Source organism: Myxocyprinus asiaticus, chromosome 36, assembly GCF_019703515.2.
Source record: "Myxocyprinus asiaticus isolate MX2 ecotype Aquarium Trade chromosome 36, UBuf_Myxa_2, whole genome shotgun sequence".
In the NCBI taxonomy this organism is placed as follows: domain Eukaryota; kingdom Metazoa; phylum Chordata; class Actinopteri; order Cypriniformes; family Catostomidae; genus Myxocyprinus; species Myxocyprinus asiaticus.
The window spans coordinates 2,755,232-2,782,451 of NC_059379.1; the positions used below are offsets into that span (position 1 = coordinate 2,755,232).

The 27,220-nt window shown below is 37.9% G+C and overlaps 1 protein-coding gene across 1 annotated transcript; it reads left to right on the forward strand.

Annotated features, from left to right (window-relative positions):
• Nucleotides 1-6,032: 6,032 nt before the first annotated feature.
• LOC127427333 (alpha-tectorin-like) lies at nucleotides 6,033-26,877 on the forward strand. Its single transcript, XM_051674886.1, has 24 exons — nucleotides 6,033-6,067; nucleotides 6,822-6,964; nucleotides 7,193-7,471; nucleotides 7,584-7,679; nucleotides 7,759-7,912; nucleotides 8,067-8,320; nucleotides 8,492-8,638; nucleotides 8,722-9,301; nucleotides 9,398-9,981; nucleotides 10,071-10,635; nucleotides 10,739-11,343; nucleotides 11,552-12,107; nucleotides 12,758-12,954; nucleotides 13,127-13,336; nucleotides 13,492-13,680; nucleotides 13,990-14,279; nucleotides 20,795-21,066; nucleotides 21,479-21,598; nucleotides 21,721-21,905; nucleotides 22,117-22,277; nucleotides 24,594-24,839; nucleotides 25,696-25,858; nucleotides 26,268-26,370; nucleotides 26,481-26,877. The coding sequence occupies exons 1-24, from the start codon at nucleotides 6,052-6,054 to the stop codon at nucleotides 26,582-26,584; spliced, it is 6,219 nt and encodes a 2,072-aa protein (XP_051530846.1). The 5' UTR covers nucleotides 6,033-6,051; the 3' UTR covers nucleotides 26,585-26,877.
• Nucleotides 26,878-27,220: the final 343 nt, after the last annotated feature.

The window sequence follows — 27,220 nt, forward strand, 5'->3', positions numbered from 1 at the left end:
ACAATTTGTGTTCAAAACCAAATTTTTGCCATACCTAGAATCACTGCTGATGAGACAAAATGTGTTACAACCCTCATCGGTTTCCCCTTTGAACAGATCACCACAACGGCTAGAGACTTCTGTCATACAAACAAATCTTATCACAGATAACCTTGTCAACATTTGACAACATTTATAAGGTGTAAATAAATAATAATAATAATAATAATAATAATAATAATAAAAACTGTTTTACATCAATAAACACATTAAAAGCTAATATGGATAGTCTCGTCTGTTTAGACTTTCCATTGGAAACACATCACGCGTTGTCTGGGACATTTCTCTTGCCATCGTAATTCAGTTTTAAATTAGTTGGGCACTGAGCCGAATGTAGATTATATTTGCAGCTGTTATTTTCAGCTAAGTATAGTCAAAAATGTAACAAATTGGTCTGGGGAAATTTATAAAAGTTTTCATTTTCTTAAAATTAGTGCAGTAAAAGTCAACAGAAACATTTATAATCTTGTAAAGTAGAAATATTCAAAAATCGTATTTTTACCTCGTAAGGTAACACTTTACAAAAAGGTTCAATTTGTTTTGATTTACATTAACCAATATTAATTAATTCTGTAAAAGTATTGTTCATTGCTATTGTTAACGAATGTTAACAAATGGAACTTATTGTTAACTGTTACATCTTTTTTAAATTTTCTTAATTTGTAAATTTGTTTAAAGGGTGTGTGCTATGCTTACCGCTTAGAGGTAGAGAAATCGGAGTTGGTTTTACTCTTACATCCAGAATACATTTTGAAAGTTTAAAATAAAAAACATTTTGTTAATGAAATTGTGTGTTCCACAGATAAACCCGTGAAGAGGTGTATTCAGCCAGTCTATTCCATTAACCCAAAATCATCAAATCTCTTTCATACAGTTGTTTGTTGACTGCTTGTCCTGTAATGTTCTTTTGGTTTTGCCAAAGAATAAGACAATGAATGAATATCTTCTGTCTTTTTGATATTGTTCTCTCAGTATCTACAACTTTCACCTCTGACCCATGCTATGATTATAATATTCTTGATGACTACTGGAGAGACATTAGCCAAAATCAATACCAATACTATGGACAGGACGACATTCTTGTTGAATGGAATGGCTGGTATCGGCTGTATCTGAATGGAGAAAGTGCTCAGATGTCTGAGTGGTGTGTGAGTTCAGCTGGATGCGGTGGTGAAACTGGACTGCATCTGAACGGTTCTCATCCACAACTTGAGGATGGAGTGGTGACACGTGAAGTCATAGGAACTCATATGTATTGGTGGTGGAACTCCAACCAATGTGGCAACTCCAGATCCAACCCCATCCAAGTCAAAGCCTGTCCAGGAGATTTTTATGTCTATAAACTCGTCAAGCCAGATGTGTCAATCCTCAATCCTACATACTGTGCAGGTGCAGTTCTAACTCTTGTGCTCTTTTATTCTACTAAGATTTTGTTTTGCTTAATTACTTATGGTGATACTCTAGATTGCCTTGCATTTAAATTCTGTATTTTTAAAAGTACTTCTACAAATGACTCTCTTCTCCATGTCAGTTGTCTTTAAAAGCATCAGCAACGATCCGTGTTACAACTATGAGTCTCTGGACCGTCCCTGGAGAGCCACAAACGAAAGTGGCTTGTACATTTGTGATGATTCCTTCTCCTGGAATGGCTGGTACCGGCTTTTCTACAATGGAATGAACATCCAGATGTCAGAGAACTGTGTTAGTTCAACATATGGCTGTAACACATACTACAGTCTGTGGCTAAACGGTCCTCACCCTCAGATAGAGGATGGAGTGGTGACTAAGGAGGTCTGTGGATCATCTTGGTGGAGTGGCTGCTGTAATTTTAAGTCACAACCCATCAGAGTGAAAGCCTGTCCAGGCAATTACTATGTCTATGAACTTGTGAAACCACAACATTATTGTGCTGGATACTGCACAGGTACAGTGCCTTTCCCCCACTTTTACCAAATAAAGTTTACCAGCTTTTTTATATTTTTTATTTTAGTCATATCTGAAAAATCTCCCTTTTTCAGATGTCAGCACTATATCACAGATGGTTTCCTTAACCAGTCCAGCAATGATTACTGGATCTAGCATCACCTTGGGTAGGTTACCATAGTGCAGTTAAAATCTACAAGCAATAAATACAGTACATACTGTATGTACATTAATTAGAGAATTAATTGGGGGACTTACAATTTTACTATCTCTTTTGCAATTCAAGTTCTGCACATTCTTACTGTCATGATTGATAAAAAAAAATGACAGTATTTATAACTAAACTTGTAACTAGTCATATAGTGTGCCGTTTGCACTTACAGTATGAAGGCTATTATATTTTTGGATTTAACATTTGCTTTTTATCTAATACTATTTTCTTGCTATTTATAAGTTTAGTTTGAGTTAATGTCAACAATGGTTTTTAAGTCAGTGTCTGGCTGCAATACAACCCACACTCAAAGTGAGATGCACATTGAAATGCATCAAAACTAAATAACTTCCATTTTAATCAACAAAGCTCTACACTACAAGGAAACAATAGTGATGGGAATCTTCGATCTGGGAAAGTCTCTGGGAAAATAGGTGTAGGATGTCTGTGGGACTCTAAATAAACAGTTTTGCTAATGAGTCCAGCATGAGGATGCTCACCCTACTGTCTGACTGGGTCCTCCTAATGCCCCAATTAAGAGTTAGGAACACTATACTGTTCAAAGGCACCGTCTTCTGGATGATACGCACGTTAAACCGAGGTCCTGACTCTCTGTGTTCATTAAAAATCCCAGGGAACTTCTTGTAAAAGAGTAGGGGTGTAACTCTGGCATCCTCACCAAATTCCTCCATTTGCCCTTATCTATCATGGCCTCCTAATAATCCTCATCAATGAATTGGCACTATAACTCTACTCTCTCCTCTCCACCAATAGCTAGTGTGTGGTGAGTGTACTGGTGCACTATGATTGCCGTCGCATCATCCAGGTGAATGCTGCACATTGGTGGTGGTTGAGGAGAGTCCCCTGTTCTCTATGTTGAGTGTAGTGTCATAATAGCACAATATAAGTGTAATATTCATTCATTCATTCATTCAAGTCCGCCACCATGTGAATATAGATAAATAACTACGTAAGCAATGATTTGTTCATTTATTTATTCTATTTTTTTTATTTCTCAGTATTTCAACTACTGTTTTTAGTTTCATTTAGTTTAGCTTTTTATTAACTTGCCATTATTTTATTATTATTATTATTATTATAATTATTATTTATTTATTATTATTTTTATTTTTTTACAGTTTATGAAAATGTTTTTATAGCAATAGTTTAAGTCTTTCTATTCAACAATAACCCTTCCATGAAATTGTATCCCTCACTGAAATATAACTTGTTGTTTTGGTCTCATCACAGTTGACCCATGCTATAACTACAACACTCTTGACAACCACTGGAGAGACACACACAATTATTGGTATATTTATGGATATGTATCTGGATATGATGACACTCGTGTAGAATGGAATGGGTGGTATCGACTCTTCATTAATGGGACGAGTGCTCAGATGCCTGAGTGGTCTGTGACTTACATGTCATGTGGAGGTTATAGTTCTCTGTGGCTTGGTGGCTCTCACCCTCATATAGAAGATGGAGTTGTTACTCGTGAAGTCTACGGGTCGATTTACTACAATGAGTACAATACTTACAGATCCAACCCAATCCAGGTCAAAGCTTGTCCTGGAAATTATTATGTCTACAAACTTACCAGACCAAAACTATCAATCCCAGCCCCTGTATATTGTGCAGGTACTGTACATTCTTTCTGCTTTATATTTTTACACGTTTATCATAACTTGTATTGTAGACTTTTATATGACAACCAACTTTGCAAACCTGATAAAGATGTATCTATTATTAGAAATATTTAATCTGCAATATATTATGAAATTGTTACTTCTTTTTCATAATAGTTTCTTTCACCATGCCAACTGTGGACCCCTGCTACAACTACAACAGTCTGGATGAGCCTTGGAGAGCAACTGACAATCCTTACTATAGTAACTATTACTACTATGGAATGTGTGATTATAATGTCAACTGGAATGGCTGGTACAGGCTTTTCTACAATGGTCAGAGTATCCAGATGCCAGAGTCATGCGTTAATTTCGGGATGTGTGGCACTTATTACTCGCTGTGGCTCAATGACACTCACCCACAGCTGGAAGATGGAGTGGTCACCCGGCACGTCTGTGGATCTGATGGGAATAACTGCTGTGGTTACAGGTCTCATCCCATACAAGTCAAAGCTTGTCCCGGAGATTACTATGTTTATGAGTTTGTCAGGCCAATATTCTGTGCAGCCTATTGTGCAGGTAGAGCATTTACTCATAAGCACTTTATTAATATACTGGATCTTGTTGGGTTTTGCTTGAAAATTACTGACATTTATACATATATATATATATATATATATATATATATATATATATATATATATACATACATATATATATATATATATACATACATATATATATTTCTGATACAGATATTACAAGTCTCAACAGCACATCATATTCTACAACAACAGAGCCAGTCCCTCCCATAGGATTTACTTCTGTGCCCATCACAACCACTGGTAAAGTATTGTATTTATTTATGTGCTCTCAGATGCATGTTGTATGATATATTCTCATTAGACGTGAAATATAGTTTTGTTTATCCCAGTATAACATGAGGGTGTGGTAAATTAATTAATTTCCACCCTAATGATGAGTAAAAATCATATTAGAAACACCTTACAAATGGAAAATGCAATACAAATGCAAAGGACAACAATAAATAGAGACAAAAGCAAAAATATTTCTCATTGGATGCATCTGACTAAGCTCCATAATCCAGTAGTCAGGGCACTCGTAAAATAGTACATTCGTAAAATAATGCACTGCTGCCCTAAAAATTCCCAAAATGCATTCTAAAAATGCACTGCTTTCATCTCGTCATTCTCTTAAAATGAATACCTAGACAATAAATGACTGCCAAATAAAGCCTTTACCAGCTGAATCAACCTGCACCCCTGCAGTCAGTTTGAGATGGACTTCAAAGACACTAAATCAATAATTTTACAGTTGAATCAAAACCCTTTAATTAGAAACATTGCCTACCAAAAAGTTACGTCACTTAATCTGCTCAACTGATTTGTATTACACATAGCTAACTAATTTTGGTATTTTGTTCATGTTGTGTAGCCAGAGGAGCTGGCATGATTTTCAGTGAAGCAGCGTTAAAACAATGGGTATTGTGAAAAACGGTATACAAATTAAAATGACTTCACTTGACTTAAAACAGGGTGCCTAAGAGTTTGAAAACAACCATTTCATATCTCAACAGATTAATTTGTAAAAGAAATATAATAATAAGCATAATATGTATTAATACAGCAACATTTACTTTTCTAATGTTTCCATAACAGAGGCTCTCCCTGTTGACCCCTGCTTAAACTACAATGTGCTGGATGATCCTTGGAGATCCACCAACAATCAGCATTCCTCTCAAATAATGTGTGACCATGGGGTCAGCTGGAGCGGCTGGTACCGTCTCTTCATTGAGGGTCAGAGCGTTCAGATGCCAGACACATGTGTTGATCAGTATAGTTGTGGCACTCATGCCCCTCTTTGGCTAAATGGTCAACACCCAAGAGTTGAGGATGGAGAGGTCACCCGAGATGTTTGCGGTCACTGGAACAATGACTGCTGCTCTTTCCAATCCAATCCCATTAAAGTCAAAGCCTGCCCAGGAAATTATTATGTCTATGAGCTTGTGACACCAACTACCTGTAGTTTGGCTTACTGTGCAGGTAAATACATTTACTTGTGCCCTTAAGTGATGTGTAAGTGATGATTGTTTCTTTGGTGATTTATTTTCATCCAGTGTTATTAATTAATTAATTATTATTTTTCCCAGATGCTAGGAACTTTACCATGACTACTGTCATACCAGGCACAACCACAACCACAACCACAACCACAGCAACTACAACCATGGAAATTACAAATGGTATGTTATGTGCTGTGTACTCAGTTGGGTTAAAGTCTGGGGGAGTATTGTTTTGCATGAACAGATCAAATCTGTGTTGTGTTTGTGACTGTATGGAATGAAAAATACAGTGCTGACAACAAACATGTGAGCGAGATCATAAGAAAACATCTCGTAATTTTTTTTTCAATAATATAATATACAGTATTGCTGTATATTACCATGTTCAATGGTGGTAACTACCAAATAACCAAAGTACATTAAATGGTGGTTCATATTCTGTTTACATTTTTTAATTTTACTGACTGTTCTCTTCACATAATTTTTCTTGAATTACTAAAGAATATAAAGTAATCATATTAATAATAATAATAATTATTATTATTATTATTATTATTATCATTATTAGTATTAGTATTAGAATTATTATTATACAGCATGTAAATGTATGATTGTGGTTCTTATGATTAATAAATTAGGCTGGTCTAATAAATATAATGTATAATGTGTATATATTTTTCTGTATGCTTCTGTATATTATCAGAAAACAGCACTACAACTTACATGATTACTACTAAATCAAGCACTTCTTTAGTTAAGTTAACAGAATTTGAAAACACAAAGAATACAAAACTTATGTATGGCAAGGTAGATAACACTGAATAGTAATTGTCCAAATACTGTCAGGAACTTATATGTGTTATTTTAAAGATTTATTACCCTTCACTATTCTACTTAATTTTTTTGTTATTATTATTATTATTATTATTTTCAGGCAATAGCACCAGTATCACGGGCCCATTTTATTCATTTGGAACTGGAGACACAGTGAATACCCGCAGTGATGACGGAAGTTCATCAGTCATATCCCTCCTGTTACCATTTATATATTTTGGACACACATACAACCAAATTTTTGTAAGTCAGTCTAGTGAATGAGAGTCCTTTTTTACATTTTGAGAATCTATCACTCAGCCTTTACAATGATCATTATTTTCATATATAAGTAATACCAGTTATATAAAGCCGTAATCAAAAAAAATTGAAAATACGTCTGGTGTAAAGCATATCTCTTGCTAAATGGCTAAATTATTTTTCAGCTTTTTTTTTTTCCTGCCCATGATAAGAAATCCGCTTCTATTTCAGGTCAACAACAATGGTCACTTGACTTTTGATGCGGCATGGTACAGCTATTCTCCATACCAATTCCCAGCTTATGGTGGGAGAGACCTCATTGCTCTGTTCTGGACAGATCTTGACAACCGTGGGAATGGGGTTATCTCATATAGTCAGTACACCTCTGGTAGTGTCCTTACACAGGCCACACAAGACATTAACCAATACTTCCCTCACTTGAGCTTCTCTGCTTCATGGGTCTTTGTTGCAACATGGGACAGAGTTGCATATTTTCCACTTTCAGGAACTGTAAGAAACAACTCAATTTAAAAATATAAATGAATGAACCACTCCTTCAAATAAAATCAAATTTGAAAACTTTTTGGTCAGCACTTTCTGAATTTTATTATTATTATTACAGGAAACTTCATTCCAAGTGGTTTTGATTTCAAATGGACATCTTTCATTTGTTTTAATGAACTATGGTGCAATAGCTCCAACGCAACGACACATACAGGTATGCACATCATGAAGTGCTAAAGTATTGCATTATCTATGAAACTGACCAAACAGACATATGATCTTTTTATTATTAGGCTGGTTATGACACGATCGACTCAAGCCACCATTTCTCAATAACTGGATCACTCCTGAATAATATCACAAGCCTGCCATACAGCAGCAATGTCGATGTGCCAGGCAGATGGGCCTTCAGAACAGATTATGGATCATGGGGTTGTCAATTTAATGGTAATTTTATTTCCAGTTCCCTAGTATGGCATAGTAAGTATTTGCAGTAAGACTGTGAGTGGCAAGATGAGCCTTAGGTTAAGCCTTTTAGTATAAAAAACAATAATTAGGTTTTAACAATTAGATTTTTTATATCAGTAAGTCTTTGTTGTAGGTGTACAAGTCCAACTTGGAGACTCCTTTTGGAGAGATGAAACCTGTCAGGAGAAATGCACCTGTACCAGAAGTGGCCTCCAGTGCAGCCTGGAGCCCTGCACTTATTCCCAAGCATGCCGTCCTGCTATTTTCCAATACTCTTGTCAGAATATTCAACGCCAAACCTGCACCATCTCCGGTGATCCTCACTACTACACCTTTGACAATCAGATTTTTCACTTTCAAGGAACTTGCACTTATGTCCTATCTGAGGTTAGTTTTTAACAATTATTCTTATAGCTTTGTTTTTATTGTAGAACTTGCATTTTTGTCCTGTCTGAGGTTAGTTTTTAACAACTGTTCTTATTGCTTTGTATTTATTGTAGAATGGATATGATTACATTGGCAATCCTTTTGTGATTCTGAATTTGTATTGTTGTTTAGGCTTGTGGAAATGGATTGCCGTTCTATCGCATTGAAGGCAAAAATGAACACCGGGGTAGTACACATGTGTCATGGACTCGGATGGTCAGAGTGTTTGTCTATGAAGAGGAAATTGAACTGGTTAAAGATCACTATTATGAGGCGAAGGTTAGTGTCACTGTAATGCTGTAATGCTGAATTTGGTCATCTATCCATTTTACTAAATTATTTTTATTGTGAACATTGTACAGGTTAATGGGACTTTCATAGCAACACCATTCACCCTCCGCAATGGCTCCATTCAAGTATATCAGTCAGGTTTTTCCTTGGCCATCAGCACAGATTTTGGTCTGGTCGTTACATATGATGCATATAGTTATGTCACCATCTCTGTACCTTATGAGTACCAGAATGCCACATGTGGTCTTTGTGGGAACTTTAACCTGCATCCTGAAGATGACTTCAGTTCCCCCACTGGTGAGATCCTTAGCTCTGATGTTGAATTTGCCAACTCTTGGAAAGCAGAAGGGGACACAGATCCTGAATGCCATGATGTCAGGTGCACAGGTCTGGCTTGTGCGGTTTGTACTGCCAATGAAATGAGTGTTTACCGTGACACAAACCACTGTGGGGTCCTGGAAGATTTGTATGGCCCTTTTGCTGCTTGCCACGCAGTGCTTGCAGCACAGACCTACATAGAGAACTGTGTCTATGATCTTTGCTTAGGACAAGGCTACCAGCCTATTCTGTGCCAGGCTCTCAATGTGTATGCTGCTCAATGCCAACAGCAAGGAGTGCATCTAGGGCAGTGGAGACAGCGGGGCTTTTGTGGTAAGTGCCTTGCTATTTTTACTTAGATGTAACAAATTACACTATTTGCAAACTGAACAATTCATGCATATTCTTATGTATAACCTCAATTTCCAGAGATTTCTTGCCCTGAGCACAGTCATTTTGAGTCCCAAGGAACAAGTTGCCCTGCAACCTGCAGCAATCCTTCAGCTCCAATGAACTGTCCCTTACCCAATCAGGAGAGTTGTATCTGTGATTCTGGGTACATCCTCAGTGCTGGGCAATGTGTGCTTCTACAACACTGTGGCTGCACCTTTGAGGGTTTCTATTATGCTGAGGGACAGTCTGTAGTTTTGGACATGGACTGTGGAAGGCAATGTGTTTGCAATAGTGGGACAATGATCTGCCATCAGCATCAGTGTGGTCATGCAGAGTTGTGTGAAGTCCATGATGGTGTGCGGGGCTGCAGACCTATCAGCTATTCCACATGTTCAGTTGAAGGCCTGGGTTCATATCACACCTTTGATGGATTAAATTTCAGATATCCTGGAGCTTGTGGACTGACCCTTGCAAGGGTGATGGGGCCATCCCTACTCCCATACTTTGTTTTGACAGTGGAGAAAGTTCCCAGAGGTCTTCACAACTTTGCGAGGTACCTGAAGTTTGAGGCAGAAGGAACTCAGGTTTCCATAGAAATGGGAGAAGGTAGCAATGTACAGGTACACCATTTGTCAGATGCTTTTAATGTTGTAAAAACAACCAAATTTCATTTGCAGGATCAATGAACATTTTTCATTCTCTTGGACAGGTGGATGGACAGATGGTTGGTCTGCCCGTCAGTGTTGGTTCTGGTCGGATTCGCATCTTTCACAACAGTGTAATGGGGTTTATTTTGGAAACAAACTTTGGGGTGACTGTTAGAGCTGACTGGCCACACATTGTCCGAATCACGGCACCAAGCACTTATAATGGAACACTTGGAGGTCTATGTGGGAACCTGAATGGAAACGCTTATGATGAGTTTTACAGTCCAGATGGTATCCTGTTTGATGACTCTCGACTGTTTGCGGACAGCTGGCGGGATGGGTCTCTATCAGCCCACTGTGAGGACCCAGCTGACATCTGGGAACCGGGACATTATCAGAACAGCAGCCAGTTCAATGAGCACTGCGGCATCATGGTCAGGAATGATGGACCATTTGCTGAGTGCAGCAGAACGTTAGACCCTTCGCAGCGGATGCAAGATTGCATTCAGATGCTGGCTCAGACAGGGGGCGCCAGGGAGGCCCTATGCGAGGCCCTACGAGGCTACACACTTCTCTGCCAACAGAATGGCATTGCAGTTGGAGAGTGGAGAAGTATCACCCATTGCGGTTAGTATTTCATTGTGTCAAGATCTGCAGACTTCTCAGTGCACTGCAAAGTTTTGATCATTTTGCTCATTGTCTTCTCAATTTTTTGTCTTGATCATCCCAGATCCCCACTGTCCACAAAATTCCCATTTTGAATTGTGTGGCACTTCCTGTCCTGCATCGTGCCCTAGCCTCACATTTCCCTTTTTGTGCACTCTGCAATGCCAAGGGGGATGCCAGTGCAATGATGGACTTGTACTAAATGGAGATCTCTGTGTGCCCCCAACGGGTTGTGGTTGCCACTATGCTGGACGCTATCGGCATCCTGGAGAGCAGTTCTGGCACGGTGAGCATTGCCAGTCACTGTGTCTTTGTGATGGTGTCACTGGAAACATCCATTGCACACTGTCATCTTGCAGTGAGCAGGAAATATGTCGAGTGGTGGAGGGAGAGTTTGGCTGCCATCCCCTTCCACATGCTAGTTGTTCTGCTTCAGGAGACCCCCATTATATATCCTTTGATGGAGCCTTCTTTGATTTTCAAGGCACATGCCGATATGTGCTGGCTACAGTATGTAATGACACCAGGGGCCTTCCACACTTCCAGGTGGACGCTAGAAATGAGAATTGGCAAGGACTCTCAGTGTCAATTACAGTTGAAGTTTTTGTCAACGTCTCTGGGCATCTCGTTCACATGTCACGAGACATGTATGGTTCTTCTGCTGTTGAGGTAAGCAACCCACTATAAATTGCCTTGTAGTACATGTGATAGGTAAAACATAATAATTATAACAAAGCTTGCATTTTATGAAGCCATAATTATCTAAACTTTATTCTGACTTGGTATTACTTTAAAACATGAAGAAGTGCATTTTCTTATGTAGTTGCTTTCACTGGGTGTTGGTGTCAACAATCTGTTGGTTTTTCCATTCTATCAGATTGATGGAGAAACAAGAAATCTCCCCATCCTACTTGACTCTGGTCGGGTATCTGTCTTCTCCACTGGACAGTACATCTTTGTCTCAACTGACTTTGGTTTCAGTGTGAGTTATGGTGGCTCCTGGGCAGTGAATATCATCGTACCAGCAAACTACAGTGGAGTTACATGTGGACTCTGTGGTAACTTTAATGGCCAGAGGGACGATGACTTCATGACTCATTCAGGTGCTCTGGTACCTTCAGCAGACCAGTTTGGGGCAGATTGGAAGGTTGAAAATGAGATGCCATGTAATGATGGGTGTGGAGCCAATTGTCCTTTGTGCCAAGATCAGACCATCGCTCATGCTTTGTGTGAAATTATCAGGGACAATCAGGGCCCCTTCAGTTTCTGCCATTCTTCTGTAAATCCACAAATGTACTTTAATGACTGTGCATTTGATGTGTGTGTTTCTGGGAACCATAATGATGTCTTGTGTCGCTCTATCCAATCCTATGTGAGTGCCTGTCAATCGGCTAATGCCATTGTCTACCCCTGGAGAGAAACTGGGTCCTGTGGTAAGTGAATGGAGGTGGGCAGAGAATATTGTTTTAAAGGGGTCATGACATGAGGAATACAATTTTCCTTGATCTTTTGACTTATAAGACTGCAAAAAAGAGAATTTGTTGACACCAAGCTGCCAAAATGGCTTGTTCTCTGCTTCCTCCACATTGTGATATCGCACTGTGGAATACATTTGCATCTTACCTCTTCCTAAACAACACATCAATGCTTACTTTAACTTATCTGTACCCCACCAAGTAGCAGTAAGCAGTGAGATGGCAAAGAGATTGCAGCTCAGTCAAGAGCAGAGAGTCAATCATAACAGTGGGCATTTCCTGTCAAGTCATTAAGGAGAAGCAGCACCAACATTGAGTGTTTCTGACAGAGGGTCAGAATGAGTGTGGAAAATGATCATGTTTCCCAAATATATTTCAGTTTTTTTGTGAAAAAAATAAAATAAAAAAATCTAATATTATAAGTGAACCTCAAGGAACATATTTAAATAATAAAAAAGGCATGTCAAGACCTCTTTAAACTGCTTTAAACTACAGATAAGATATTTTTGCTTATTCAAAGATTTTTCTCAATTTTATGTTTTTTTTTTTTTTTAATACATATGGCTATGTACGTTTAGCATAAATACATTTGTTTGTTACTTTGCCAGTCATGACCTGCCCTGAGAACAGTCACTATGAGCTGTGTGGCACTGACTGTGGCCATACGTGCGCTAGTAGCATCGATGCTAGTTGTGAACACACATGCTCAGAGGGTTGTTTCTGTGATGCTGGATTTGTGAGGAGTGGAGGACTCTGTGTACCAGTGGAGCAATGTGGCTGCTTATATGATGGATTCTACTATGATGTAAGGATTAAAACATGTTTTGGTTAAGCATATTTAGATAGGGCAATGGATAACAGGAAGTGCAGCGTTAGCGTATTACTGTTAAATATATCTCAATCCCTTACAAAAACTTCTTTGTTAGTGGCTCTGTATTGGAAATATTAAGTTCATAATAATCATTCCAATTTTATAGATTGGCGAACAGTTCTGGGATCCACAATGTTCCCAACGCTGTGAATGTTTTGCTCCGAATGATCTGCGCTGCTCTGCATTCTCCTGCCCATCGACCATGGAGTGTATGGTCAGAAATGGCCGTCGTGGCTGCTATGGTCAAATGTCCACGTGCACAGTCTGGGGCGATCCCCATTTCATCACCTTTGATGGAGCTTTGGCTCACTTTCAGGTATGAACTGAAAATGCAAATATAATTCAAAGTACTGGAGATTCTCAGATTGCTGAATGTATGTAATATCTGGTAAGATATTTCTGTGTGGGACACATGCACTTTGAGAAAGTTTATGAGACTAATGTGATACGTAATGTGTCTATTCCTACCAGGGAACATGTTCTTATGAGATTGCCCAGACGTGCGGTAATGTTACTGGCCATGATTTGGCATTCCGTGTGGTGGCCACCAACAGACACCGTGGCAACATGATGGTGTCATTTGTGTCTCAAGTGGATGTTTGGTTATCTCAGCATGGAGAACAGATGCATATCACTATTGGGCAGAATAGGAGGGTCAAAGTAAGTTATATATCATTATTAATTGATGTTTCCTTCATTATGATTTCCTTATCCATGGAACACAAGTGGTGTTACTCAGCAGGTATCAAGACTGCTCTTTTATCTTTAAGAAAGTAGATGGTGACTAAGATTAATATTTATTCATATGCATACATGTATACATATTTACAGCCTTTGCTTCATGTTTTCTCTGTTTTCTGATCACGTGATTTCAGCTGGGGATGTTTTAGTGCAAAATGGATATTTTATATTTTAGTATAAATTATTGTCAATTTGAAATTATTTTGCAATTGTCTAATTTCTCTCCAGGTTGATGGGAATGAAATTGACACACCGGCTTCAATGGTCAATGATCTTGTTGAGGTACATGAGGAGCAGGGATTTGTGGTCTTGAATGCATTCAATGAATTCATGGTCCATTTTGATGGTCAAAGTACCCTTCTAGTCAGACTGAGTGCTAGTTTCTATAGAGCTGTATGTGGAATGTGTGGTAATTATAATGGCGACCCTGCGGATGATAAAGCACTGCCCAGTGGAGACCTCGCTCCTGATGACACTGCCTTCGGCCACAGCTGGATATCAGACACCAGCACACCAGGGTAAGATGCATGGGACTCTAAGGCAGTGGTTCTTAACTGGTGGGTCCATCACTGAAGACACTGTGACTTCCTGTTCCGGTTGCTGCCGGCACGCTGCACGAGTCTGTGTTTGTAGCTTCTTAGCCTGCTTAGCATTGCTTATTCTTGCTTATTCACATTTTATCCTTTGCCATTTTACCGCGTGCTTCGGGTTTTTTCTGCTTTTCTACTGTTTCACCTGCGGTTATTTTACCGCACACACCTGTTTCTCTCTTTTTTCTTTTTTCCACTCGTCTAAATATCGCGTCTCGACTGCGTGCATTTGTTTTCTCTACTGTGTTTTAAATGGATTATTGCATCAATCTCAAACATCTGCTGATTAGGAACCACATCGAACCACATCTATCTCAAACAATCGCCATTCAAGAACAACAACAACAACAAAAAATTGCGGTAAGTCATGGCATCCACTCATGTTATTTCTTCCTGCATTGCATGCCACATGTTTACTATATCTTCTTCTGTCAGCAGTGAGGGATTCACATGTGATAAATGTAAGGAATTAGTCAGGCTGACAGAGAAGATTAATGAGTTAGAGACACGCATCTGAAAGCTAGTGGAGGTCAGTGAGAAAGAGAAGCCGGTAGATACTGTTTCAGATGGGGTAGTACATCGAGCAACACTCACACTTTGGTTTTGGCTGTAGAACCCCTGCAGCAGGGCGTTTGGGTGACGTCTCGGTGGAATACTTGTGGTGAACACCACTCTCCCGTTCCTGTTAGGGTTTCCAATCGATTCTCCCCACTCAGTGATGCACCCACTGAGAATCATGTTGAAAGAGCCTTAATAATTGGTGATTCTATTGTAAGTAGAGATTAATAGAGACTGTTAAATTCATTTCCGGGGCTCGAGTGTCTGACATCAGATCAAATTTGCAAGTGCTGGCTAATGCTAAATGTAGATTTTCTAAAATTGTTATTCATGTTGGCACTAACGATGTCCTGCTTTGCCAGTCAGAGATCAGTAAAGATAATGTTAAAGAGGTGTGTGAACTTGCAAAAATGATGTCAGACACTGTAATATGCTCTGGCCCCCTCCCTGCTCATCGTGGTGACGAGGTTTATAGTAGATTAGTGTCACTGAATGGCTGGATGTCTGAGTGGTGTCCGGAGAATAGCATAGGATTTATAGACAATTGGAAGACTTTTTGGGGTAGACCTGACCTGCTAAATAGAGACAGACTCCATTCATCCAGGGAAGGTGCCTCTCTCCTCTCTAGTAATTTGGCTCATAGTCTTAATAGTGATAGTATTTGACTAACTGGGGCCCAGGTCAGGAAACAGACAAACTTGTTAAACCAAATGTCTGCTATCTGCCTTGAGACTTCACACAGGTTACATCAACTACAACACATAGAGACTGTATCACCTAGATATCATGTAGAGATTGTGTCTGTTCCTTGAACTACCAAAAACAAAACTCTCACAAAATCATTTAGAAAAAAATTGATTAAGGTCAAACTTGAAAAAAAATAAAATAAAAAAATAATTGAAGATAATTTAAATTAATTTACTTCCCCTGGTTATTCTTATAAACATGAGCCTCATCTGAAGGATTGAAGAGGAGGTGTTGCTACAATTTACAGTGAAGTTTTTGGTGTTACTCAGAGGACAGGATATAAGTTTAAGTCTTTTGAACTAACAGTGCTTCATGTGACACTGTCAGATGTAAATACAAAATCTTTTGCCCTTGCTACAGTATATAGATCACCCGGGCCGTACTCTGGTTTCCTTGGTGAATTTGAACATTTTATATCAGATCTAGTAATTAATGTAGATAGAGCTTTAATTGTTGGTAACTTCAACATTCAAATAGATAATGAAAATGACACATTGGTATTAGCACTTAACGACATTCTCAATTCTCTTGGAGTCAGACAAAATGTGACAGGACCAACATATTGCCATAATCATACGCTAGATTTAATTCTGTAATATGGAGTTGATGTTGATACTATAGAAATTCTACCACAGAGCGATGACATCTTAGATCATTACCTCGTCTCTTGTTTGCTGCGATCATCTAATGTCACCCAATCTACACCATATATACACACTATTGTTCAGGTAGAACTATTCTTTCAACCACTAAAGATAGCTTCACTAATATTCTTCCAGAATTGTCTCATATACTCAGTAAGCCAAAAAGTCTAGAATAACTTGATGTAATAACAGAAAATATAAATAGTCTTCTCTAGCACTCTTGATAGTGCCACTCCCCTTTGCTTAAAGAAAATTCAAGAAAAAAGCCCCATACCATGGTACAATGATCACACTCATGATCTCAAGAAAGCAGTTTAGAAAATGGAGCGCAAGTGGAAGAATACAAAATTAGAAGTATTTCGCAGTGCATGGAAGGATAGTGTCTGTAGCTACAGACGGGCACTAAAAGCTGCCAGTTCAGCATATTTTAGCAAACTCATAGAAAATAACCATAACAATCCTAGGTGTTTATTCAGTACTATGGCTAAATTGGTTAGGAATAAATCATCGAATGAACCAGATGTTCCGACACAGCACAATACTGACTTCATGAATTGCTTTACTGATAAAATTGAAATAATCAGAAATAAAATTGGAACTATGCAATCATCTGTCACAGTACCTCAGAAAACGGTGTCTCAAAATGTTCCTCACTTGCAACATCAATCATTCGCTTTCATAGGTCATGAAGAGCTAACAAAATATATAAAAAAATCAAAAGCCACAACATGTATGTTAGATCCAATACCAACTAAGCTCTTAAAAGAGGTATTCCCTGTAATCTCAGAACTTCTTCTTAATATTATTAACTCCTCTCTATCCTTGGGACATGTCCCAAGAAACTTTAAAATGGCAGTTATCAAACCTCTTATTAAGAAGCCACAGCTTGATCATGGAGAATTGGCTAATTACAGACTGATTTCAAATCTACCATTTATATTGAAAATACTAGAAAAGGTAGTGTCCTCCCAACTATGTTCATTTCTACAGAGAAATTATATATATGAACAATTTCAGGATTTAGGCCCATCACAGTACAGAGACTGCACTTATCAGAGTTACAAATGACTTGCTCTTATCATCTGATCGCGGCTGCACTTCTCTTCTAGTGCTTTAAGATCTTAGTGCTGCCTTCAACACTATAGATCATGACATTCTCTTGAATAGGCTGGAGAATTATGTGGCATTAGTGGACTTGCATTAGCATGGTTTAGATCCTATTTATCAGACCGCTTCCACTTTATATGTGTAAATGAGGAATTGTCAAAAACATAAAAATAAATTAAAAAAAAGTTAAGTATGGAGTGCCACAGGGATCAGTTTTAGGGCCTCTGCATTTCTCCTTATACATGCTTCCCCTGGGAGATATTATCAGGAATCATGGAATAAGTTTTCACTGTTATGCAGACAATACCCAACTTTAAATTTATTTTAAACCCAACAAAAATCAATGAAATCAAAGATTGGATGGCCAGAAATTTCCTTCTACCCAATTCCGACAAAACAGAGGTACTAATTATTGGTCCAAAAATCTCTAAAAATAAGCAGCTAAAATATAATTTGACTATCGATGGATGTACCATTATGTCGTCTTCTACAGCGAAGAACGTAGGTGTTATATTTGATACCAATCTGTCCTTTGAAAATAAAAAAATAAATAAAAAAAATTAAATATTGCACTTTGTTACGGCACACTGTTGCTGATGCCGATTTGCCGAAAAAGAATCAATGCATCCATGACCTCAAGACTAGATTACTGTAATGCATTACTGGGAGGATGTCCAGCAAGTTCAATAAATTAACTTCAGTTGGTTCAAAATGCAGCTGCCAGTGTGCTGACTAGCACTAAAAAAATATGATCATATTAGCCCCATTTTATCGTCGTTACATTGGCTACCTGTTAAATTTCATATTAATTTTTATATTCTTTTAAATACATACAAAGTCAAGTCATTTTTATTTGTATAGCACTTTTCACAACACACATCGTTTCGAAGCAGCTTAACAGGAAATCATGCATTAAAAAGTCTTAAAGTGATTGTAAGGGGGTTCGAGGGAAAGGAGGAGATGAGCACCGGCTTGAGAACTTAAATAATAATTTAATGAACAACTTAAACAAAAACAAGCAACCATAGTACAGCTGCCTGTAATTCTCTCTCTCTCGAACTGTCGTCCCCGGCCGCCTTTATCCCTCGCGCGCCCCATCAGGCTGATTGGGGACCGGGCGTACGTCATTCCAGCCCGGCCCCGCCCTCCTTGGCTCTACAGTGATCATTGTGTAGTTTGATTAAATATGATTGTAAATTGTGTATAAAAATTTAATAATTAAATAATAATTGTATTTGGAAACCCTGTGAGCAAGTTGAAGGCGACTGTGGCAAGGAACACAAAACTCCATAAGAATGGAGAAAAATAACCTTGGGAGAAGCCAGGCTCACTGTGGGGGCCAGTTCCCCTCTGGCTAAACAACATGAATATAATGCCAATATTGGTTATTTGTGTGCCGTGCAAGTCATGGTTTAAAATGTGTAAATTAAGTAAGTGTTAAGGTCCAGTGTTTAAAAAAATTAAAATATAAATAAAATACAAAATTATGAACTTTAAGATTAATGACTAATGTCTTTGTAGTCCATCCTGGATTAACTGCAGAATCTCACATAGATGCATTGTCCTTTATTAGTTGGCTGATGAAGGCTTTTGTTAGCAATTAAATTATAGTCTATGTATTCCATTTTAAGAGTGTAGTCCATCAATAGACAAAGTTGATGCAGACAGAGATCAATGAGGTGCATTGCAGTTCAACCGGCAGGTCATTTCAATGAGGTTTGGTGCAGTCCGTCCTAAATCCAAGGTTCAGGCAGTGGCATATGAAGTATCCAATGTCTTACAGCTGGAGTTGGCATCAGTTCATCCTCTGAAGTCAAAAGACTGAAGTGATGTCTGGCTACAAAGCTTTGAATGGTCTAGCTCCACAGTACTTAAGTGACCTTCTGACACACTATATTCCATCATGTTAATTACGATCACAAAATTCTGGCTTGTTAATAATTCCAAGAATATCAAAATCCACAAAATGAGGTAGATCCTTTTCATATTTAGCTCCTAAACTATGGAATAGTCTCCTTAACACTGTTCGGGATGCAGACACACTCACTCAGTTTAAGTCTAGACTAAAGGCGTATCTATTTAGCCAGGCATACACCTAATTTATCCATCAACTCACAATTAGGCTGCTTTAGTTAGGTCTGCCGGAACCAGAAACATCTATCATGATCTATAACTCTGCATAAAATTGAATGGTATCTACGCTAATATTATTCTATTTGTTTTCATGTCTCAACCTCGGGATGAGCCGGCCAGATCCAGCCCTGTCCCTGCTTGGTGTTGGACTCCACTACTATGTGTCGCTGAGTGATGACGACAAACTACAGCCGGTGCTAGCCAGACATCACTTCAGTCTTTTGACTTCAGAGGATGAACTGATGCCAACTGTAAGACATGGGTTACTTCATATGCCACTGCCTGAACCTTGGACTTGGAATGGACCCCACCACACCTCACCGAAATGACCTGCCAGTTGAACTGCGATGCACCTCATTGATCTCTGCCTGCATCACCTTTGTCTATTTATGGACTACACTCTTGAAATGGAATACATAGATTATCATTTAATAACCAACATCTTATGGAGTTTTATGTTCCTTGCCACAGTCACCTTCAGCTTGCCCACAGGGGTTCTAATTACAATTATTATTTTATTATTTAATTTGTATACACATTTACAATCATATTTATTCAAACTACACAATGATCACTCTGAGACTTTATAGATATTACAGTTTCATTTTTTTTTTTTTTTTTTTAATGCATGATTTCCTGTAAAGCTGCTTTGAAATGACGTGTGTTGTGAAAAGTGCTATACAAATAGAAATGACGACTTGACTTGGGTCGTGGCCCGAATATTGTGTAGGTTATATGTCTGTTCTGATAGGGTCACCAAAGCATGGAAAACCATTGCTAAATACAAATAATCAAATGCAACTAACCGTATTGTGGTGCACAGTTATGACTGCAAAATAATTAGGCTTAAAGCATCAATATTTAAAAGGGAGGAAGAAATGTTTTCCATATCTTTTAAAATGCCAATCAAGCCCTAATTGTTAGTCAAACCCTAATCTTGTAAATCCATGAAACGAACTACACTAAATAAAAGAAAATTTGTCCCAGACCACATTCAGTACAGGTTAACTTGCAATAAGAATAAATGAATTTGTGCCAAATCGGTTTGTACCCACAGTTTCATGTCAAATGCACTGTCCAATCTGATTCCGGAAGCAAAACCAGTTGAGAACCACTGTTTATGGGTACACTTTGCAAGGATACAGTAGCAAATGCAAAGCTATTTATTGTTCCCCATTAACCCTTTCTAGTAATTCAACAGTATAGCCATGTAACTGACCTCCTGTTCCCCTGATCCCCTTGTGTCCTCTTCAGTTGTGGTGCCAGTGACCGGATCGCTAATGCTGATGAGTGTCCATTTAGACAGGAATATTCTGAGCTCTGTAGCATTATCACCAACACCACTGGACCTTTCCAACATTGTCACCTTCATGTTGACCCTGCTCCTTACTACTACTCCTGTGTGTATGACATGTGTCTCTACACACCTGCAAATGGCATGTTGTGTTCTGCTGTTCAGGCCTATGAGACAGCTTGTGCCATGTTGGAGATACAGATCCCAGAATGGCGCTCGAGTCTGCAGTGTCGTAAGTCAAAATTCTTGACTTGAAATGCAGTTGTAGTTGTTAAAAATGTATTGCATATACAAATGATGTAATAGTTGTGATTTTTCTGGTTACATTCCTGCTAGTCCATTTAAGATAAAAGGTGCACTAACTAATTTACTATGTTGCGATTGTTGATAAGCAGTCATTTCAGACATACAGTGACACCTAGTGGTTTGGATGCAGCATTTGAAAAAGCAATAATTTTCAGTGGTTTATGACATTCTTAACATGTGCTAATCACAGTTATAGCCACGATTCATTTATTCTTTAAGTGAAAGGAACATGGCAGTTACCAAGATGAAATGACCAATATTTGGATGGTCATGTGATCCTAACATGGTAGTAACCAAAATGCATAAGCTATTTTATATATCTGTGGTTGTTCTCTTAGCTGTGACAGACCCCTGTGCAGAACTCAACTGCACTGAGGATGAATGGTGTGGGAAGAAAAATGGTGTTTACGACTGTTTCTGCAACGAGGATCACTCCAGACCTGAACCTGACTCTTTTGGTTAGAATCAACAAAATTTCAAAAAGGCCTATGTTTTTCAATATTTCATTGCCATTTTTTCTTTATTAATACTGATGATCTTTTTATTATTAATTAATACATTTATTTATTTATTTATTCAGATTCTTCTGAAACCTGTGAAAGCAGCTCTGGCTCCATGTCTCTGTCTCGCTGTCAGCTCTTTGAGGCTGGTTTTCCAGCTGGTATCTTACACCTCAATGAGCCCAGCTGCAAAGGAACAGTCCGGAATGGCAGAGTGGAGTTCAATTTTGATAATGATGAGCACATCTGTGGGACAAATCTTGTGGTAGGGTTCATTATGTACAGTATATTCCATTTAAATACACTCACATTTTGAATTGTAATTGACTGAATAACTTGAATAAAGGACAATATGGGACAACAAAGACTTATTACATAACTGACTTGATAATTTTTGAGTTTCTAATGTTGTTCTTTAAAAATACCTAGAATTCATTTTAAACTAAAACATTTAATATTATGTGTGTGGTCCACAGGCCAATGGCACCCACTTCATCTATGAGAACTTTATTCTGGGGGCACCAGACTCATCTGAAGGTCCAATCAGCAGGAAGAGAATTCTGAAGCTAGCTTTCAGCTGTGTATACCTCCAAACCCAAACACTATCAATGAATATGGAAATCAACCCACTGGAGAGGTAACACTTTCATTTAAATTCAGCACTCCAGTCACATTATGTTATTAAGCAGAAAAACAGAAGTATATGTGCTAATATTCTTTAAACCAAGAATATTAAGTGTATTTGGACACTTAAGTCACACTAAATGTCAATTTATCAAACCAAGTACCATTTATTTTAGGGATGCACTGAAACCGATACTGGTATCGGAATTGGGTCCGATCCCCGTGCTCATGTACTGGTACTCATAAAAATGCTCCGATACCAAACACCGATATCATCTGACATACGAATGTCATTGCATAAACTTTCAGCGCACAGATTAAAATCACGCCATGTCCTAGTGAGATTATTTAACAGCAAAAGCTGCGATTTAATGAGATAAATGGATAGCACGTGCAGCATTTTAAATGTGAGTGCTTGTGAATGTGTGGAGCCGGTGTTGTGCAGGCATAGAGACACAAACTGCTCATACCTTTAGAGATCCTTGACTCATACATGGAAAAAACAATTATGAGCATCACATACTCTGTTTGTTGCAGATGGCAGCAGGCAGAGCACTAATTCATTTTTTAGCATGAGTCATGTACAGACTACATATTTATTTATTTACATAGTAGCCTTTTGCGGTTTAATAATTACTGTGATACACGTAGCGACCGGTTTATCCAGATTGGGAATCTGATGTCATTACGTCTGAGCTCCTTGGTCTAACAACACAGAAACACATAAAAATAAAAGCTCCGCCAAAATAAAAGCTCAATTTAAGCTCAGATAACTCCAATGTTGTATTTAGGATTGTGCTGTGAGGTTCTGTTTAAAATCACTTAATTTGATTAAAAAGAATAATATTTCATGTTGAAAATTAATTGTTATACTTAATTAATTATTTAATTTAAACCCAAAATTGAAATAAACTGCTGATATTGACTTCAGAAAAAAAGCAGGTATCGGACTCGGTATCGGTGAGTGCCTAAAAAAGTATTGGTACTTGTAATCTTTCTCAAAAAAAATGGTATCGGGACATCCCTTATTTATTTAAATAATAGATTACATATATATTTGTAGGGCACACAAGTGTGGTTTGTTGCCTATACAGCTGGGGTTTTGCTTACTGCCCCCTGTTGAAAACTTTAAATATATAAAATAACCTAGACCGTATAAAAGAATATTCCTACCATCAATATATATATATATATATATATATATAATCACACTGAATGAACACATTACCAAGTACAAAAATCCGAAAAACCTAGCCCCATTTTGCTACCTAATGCAGTGACACTCATGACATTTTAAGTGTGATCTGTAACAAGTAGTCCCTAAGAAACATGCAAAAAAATATTATATATATGTGGACACACATATATATAATACACATATGTGGACAGGTGGACTAAGTTGTAAAATTGTAAATAATACCAAACTATAGAAAGACTGATTTTCTTTAATAAAATTGTATATTATGTTTCCAGGAGTGTTGGATATTCATGTTTTTGATATGTTACAGACATTACTTTAGGATTTAGCATACATAATTCTGATTCAAAGTAATGGCCAGCATCATCCAATCACTACCGACCATGTTAAAATAAAATTTTGCATGAAAAATTCTGAATCTATGTACTGATTATCATTGTCCCATGTCTGCCAAACATGTTGAGTGGTCCAAACTTCATCTGCAGCCTGAAACTGAACTTTTGATCGGATGTTAGGAATGACTTAACCTCCAGCGTGATGTCTGTCTCCACTGGTCTCAGAACAGTTTGAAATGCACCTTATTTTCATCCTAACTCTATACAAATCCTCTTAAAGCAACATTTTCCAGCGTTTGAATGCATCCATTGATTCTCAGTGTGATAACGCACAGTATATATAGGATATTTTAAGGAAAGTGAGCCTATAGTCCACGTACCTGGTCATTGTGTTTAACAGCGTGCCGTTTTGCAATAAATCGATGAAATTTTTAAAATCAAATATTGGATGAAACTAAAGATTCTATTCTTTTGACTCAAACAGGGTTTAATGTAAAAACTTAATAAGGTTTCTTACCAGATGTAGTTTTGTTGCCGTTTCTCCCAAAGACAAACTCAGCTGAGATCAGTGCTATGCTGCTTTGTCACATGACTCTGTGCATCGAAAGTTTAATCCTTTACTGACAGCCTAGTGTGTTCTGAACTGAGATCCATTGGTTTAAATTAAATTACGCATAGCCTATAGTGAAACCAAAATGTAATGTCCACACATGAGGATGTGGGGTCTCAGGAGGTTAAAACAGTGTTTTATCTGTAAACAATGTATTTTACACAGATCAATCTGTTATTTCAACAGCATTGTGCACCGAACACTCCCAGCTGGTGAAGGCAGATATCAGGTCCGGATGGTTCCATATCACGATGCTGAGTTCTCCCACCCCTTCACTGGTAGTGTGGATGCAGAACTGAACCAGCAGATTTTTGTGGAAGTTCGTGTTGATGGGGTTGACAACCGTCAGTTTGCCGTGGTGACTGACACGTGTTGGGCTACACCTGAGAACGATCCACATCACCATCTCCGCTGGGACCTCGTTGTTAGAGAGTAAGAGACAATTGAAAAAAATTATTAAGGCCATTGCGGATACACTGTAATTTACCTGTAACCTGGATAAACAATTTCAACACAAGATAGGATTGTTTTATGTGTTTAAGTGTACCACTCTCTAGTCTTATTTTTGTGTTTGCTTGATACTGTTATTGCTTCTTTTTCTTCAAAATCTCTAACCCTAGACCAACATTTCTAAATACATCCCTTCCTAAAGCTTTCAAGGTACATCCACCAAACTTGGCACAGACCATTAGCCTGTTTGAACTTATTATGCTTTATTTTTTCTAACTCATCGGACTAATGATTCTCCAGTAACAGATAATGAAATATAAAAAAGTCAGTTTGACTTATGTTGAAAACATCACACTGTATGTCCTCCTCCATCCTCTAAATCCGGCACAGTTCTTCAGGTGAACTTTCTTGTTTATAACTGAAGCATCTATAAATGAACTGTTTAAAATGGTAGCTAACTGTGAATCTACAAATACCAGCTAGAACTAGCACATATCCCTGTTGTGAAGACTGTCATGAATTTGCTGGTCCAGTCTGGTTTATGCTGGTTAGTGCTAATTTGGTGCAGGAAATAAAAAAAATAATAAAAAAAAAAACAGTCAGCCAGAATGGTGACTATTTCGTGAAGCAATTTGCCCAAGGATGTCTTTCTGGTTAAGGTAGTTGAAAAGCCTGATGAGGACACCAGCAGTCCAACATTCAAAACACTTGTCTACATACAGGCACAAATTCCTCACAAATCCTTCCTTCTGGATTAAACCAGTTAACAAAGTATGCAACATTGAATAGTTACACATAGTGCAACCTAACAAGTCAATTTGTTTCCAAATATTGCCAGGTGTCCCAATCCAGATGATGACACAGTGGAGCTGCTGCAGAATGGAGTCTCCACATCAAGCCGTTTCTCGTTCAGGATGTTTGTGTTTACTGCAAACTCCACTAAGGTTTACCTGCACTGTGCTGTTCACCTGTGCCTACTGATGCATAGTGACTGCTCAGCTGTGAGTTTACAAATACTTTCATTACTAATGATTGTTCTTGTCTTGTTGTAGCGCCCCCTGAGTTAAGTTCGTTTGAGTTTGGACATTGAATTCTGAAGACATACTGTAGGTCAATGAGTCAATACAGGCCACACTTGCAAAGGTTATTGGTTTGTATCTGTGCAACAATTTGGAAAATTAACTTTTAGTCTCTGTGCATGCCAGATCTGAGCAAATTGGAAGAATAGTCTAGGTAGGATAAGTCAAGACTGTTGGATTTAGACAAAATTAAAACTGTGAAACGTATCCCGAGTTATACTCAAAATTATAAATTTGCTTAAATGCGCTACGTTGCGCTACCAACTATTCTTTTTGTGTAAATGCAAACGCAATCTCTCATATATTGTGACATTTCATTTGCAATCTTTAGCATTGTTACCCTGGATACCAGCGGAGAGTGGGCAGATCTCTGGACTTCCATGACAGTGCTTCCATATCCATGGGTCCTCTGGTCATGTCTGAAAGAAACTCAGGTAAACACACTTTAATAACCTTTATGGTCCATTCTCCTTTGATGATGCATATTTATTTATGTTTTGCAACTCTACAGTGCACTAAAAAACATGATGTCCTCTATTTACAGATATATGGGCTCCAGAAAAAGTGAAAGTGTCAAGGGCTCCTGGTCTGTGTGGTTCTTTGATAATATTGCTGCTTTCAATCCTGAGTGCCTGTTCCATCTTCTAGTATTTTTCCACAAAGAAAAATGTTTTGTTTTTAATATCAGTTATCTTGATCTATATTCCATACTACATGTTACTGAACTGTGCGATGTAACTTGTGTTTGATTAGTTTAATAATGGCCTCTATGTATATGGTCATAATCTTCATTTTGGTATGGTAAAAAAAAAAAAAAAAACACAGAATCTGACTATTGTTTCTGCCTTTCTTATAAAATATTTTAAAATGACAAATAAACAGTTTACCTTTATTCCTGTTTTTAACATCATTTTTGCACATTTACTGCTTTACTTTGGTAATAAAGTTTACCCACTAACAGAAATGATTACACTTATCAAAAACGAATAAATAGAGAGATAATGTGATCTGCATTTTTTTTATATATATTTTGACATACATTTAATATTATTTACTCAATATATTCTATTATTTGGTTGTTTTGACTTGATATTTAAACTAAAGCCGCTCCTGTCTTAATGAACTTGAAGCACATACTCATTGCTCACCACACCACACATTACTCTTTTAAATACATTTGTCAAGAGCAAAGACTTCATCAAGAAATAGATGATTTGAATAAATGTGTTCAGAATAACCGTTCTTTTTGAGTCCCACACGTTTTGGCCCCGAAGACATCTCATT

Coding starts and splice junctions, on each gene's coding strand:
- LOC127427333 (XM_051674886.1), top strand. Junction 10,636..10,738: donor GAGAAGTATCACCCATTGCG/GTTAGTATTTCA, acceptor TGATCATCCCAG/ATCCCCACTGTCCACAAAAT. Junction 12,955..13,126: donor ATGATGGATTCTACTATGAT/GTAAGGATTAAA, acceptor CCAATTTTATAG/ATTGGCGAACAGTTCTGGGA.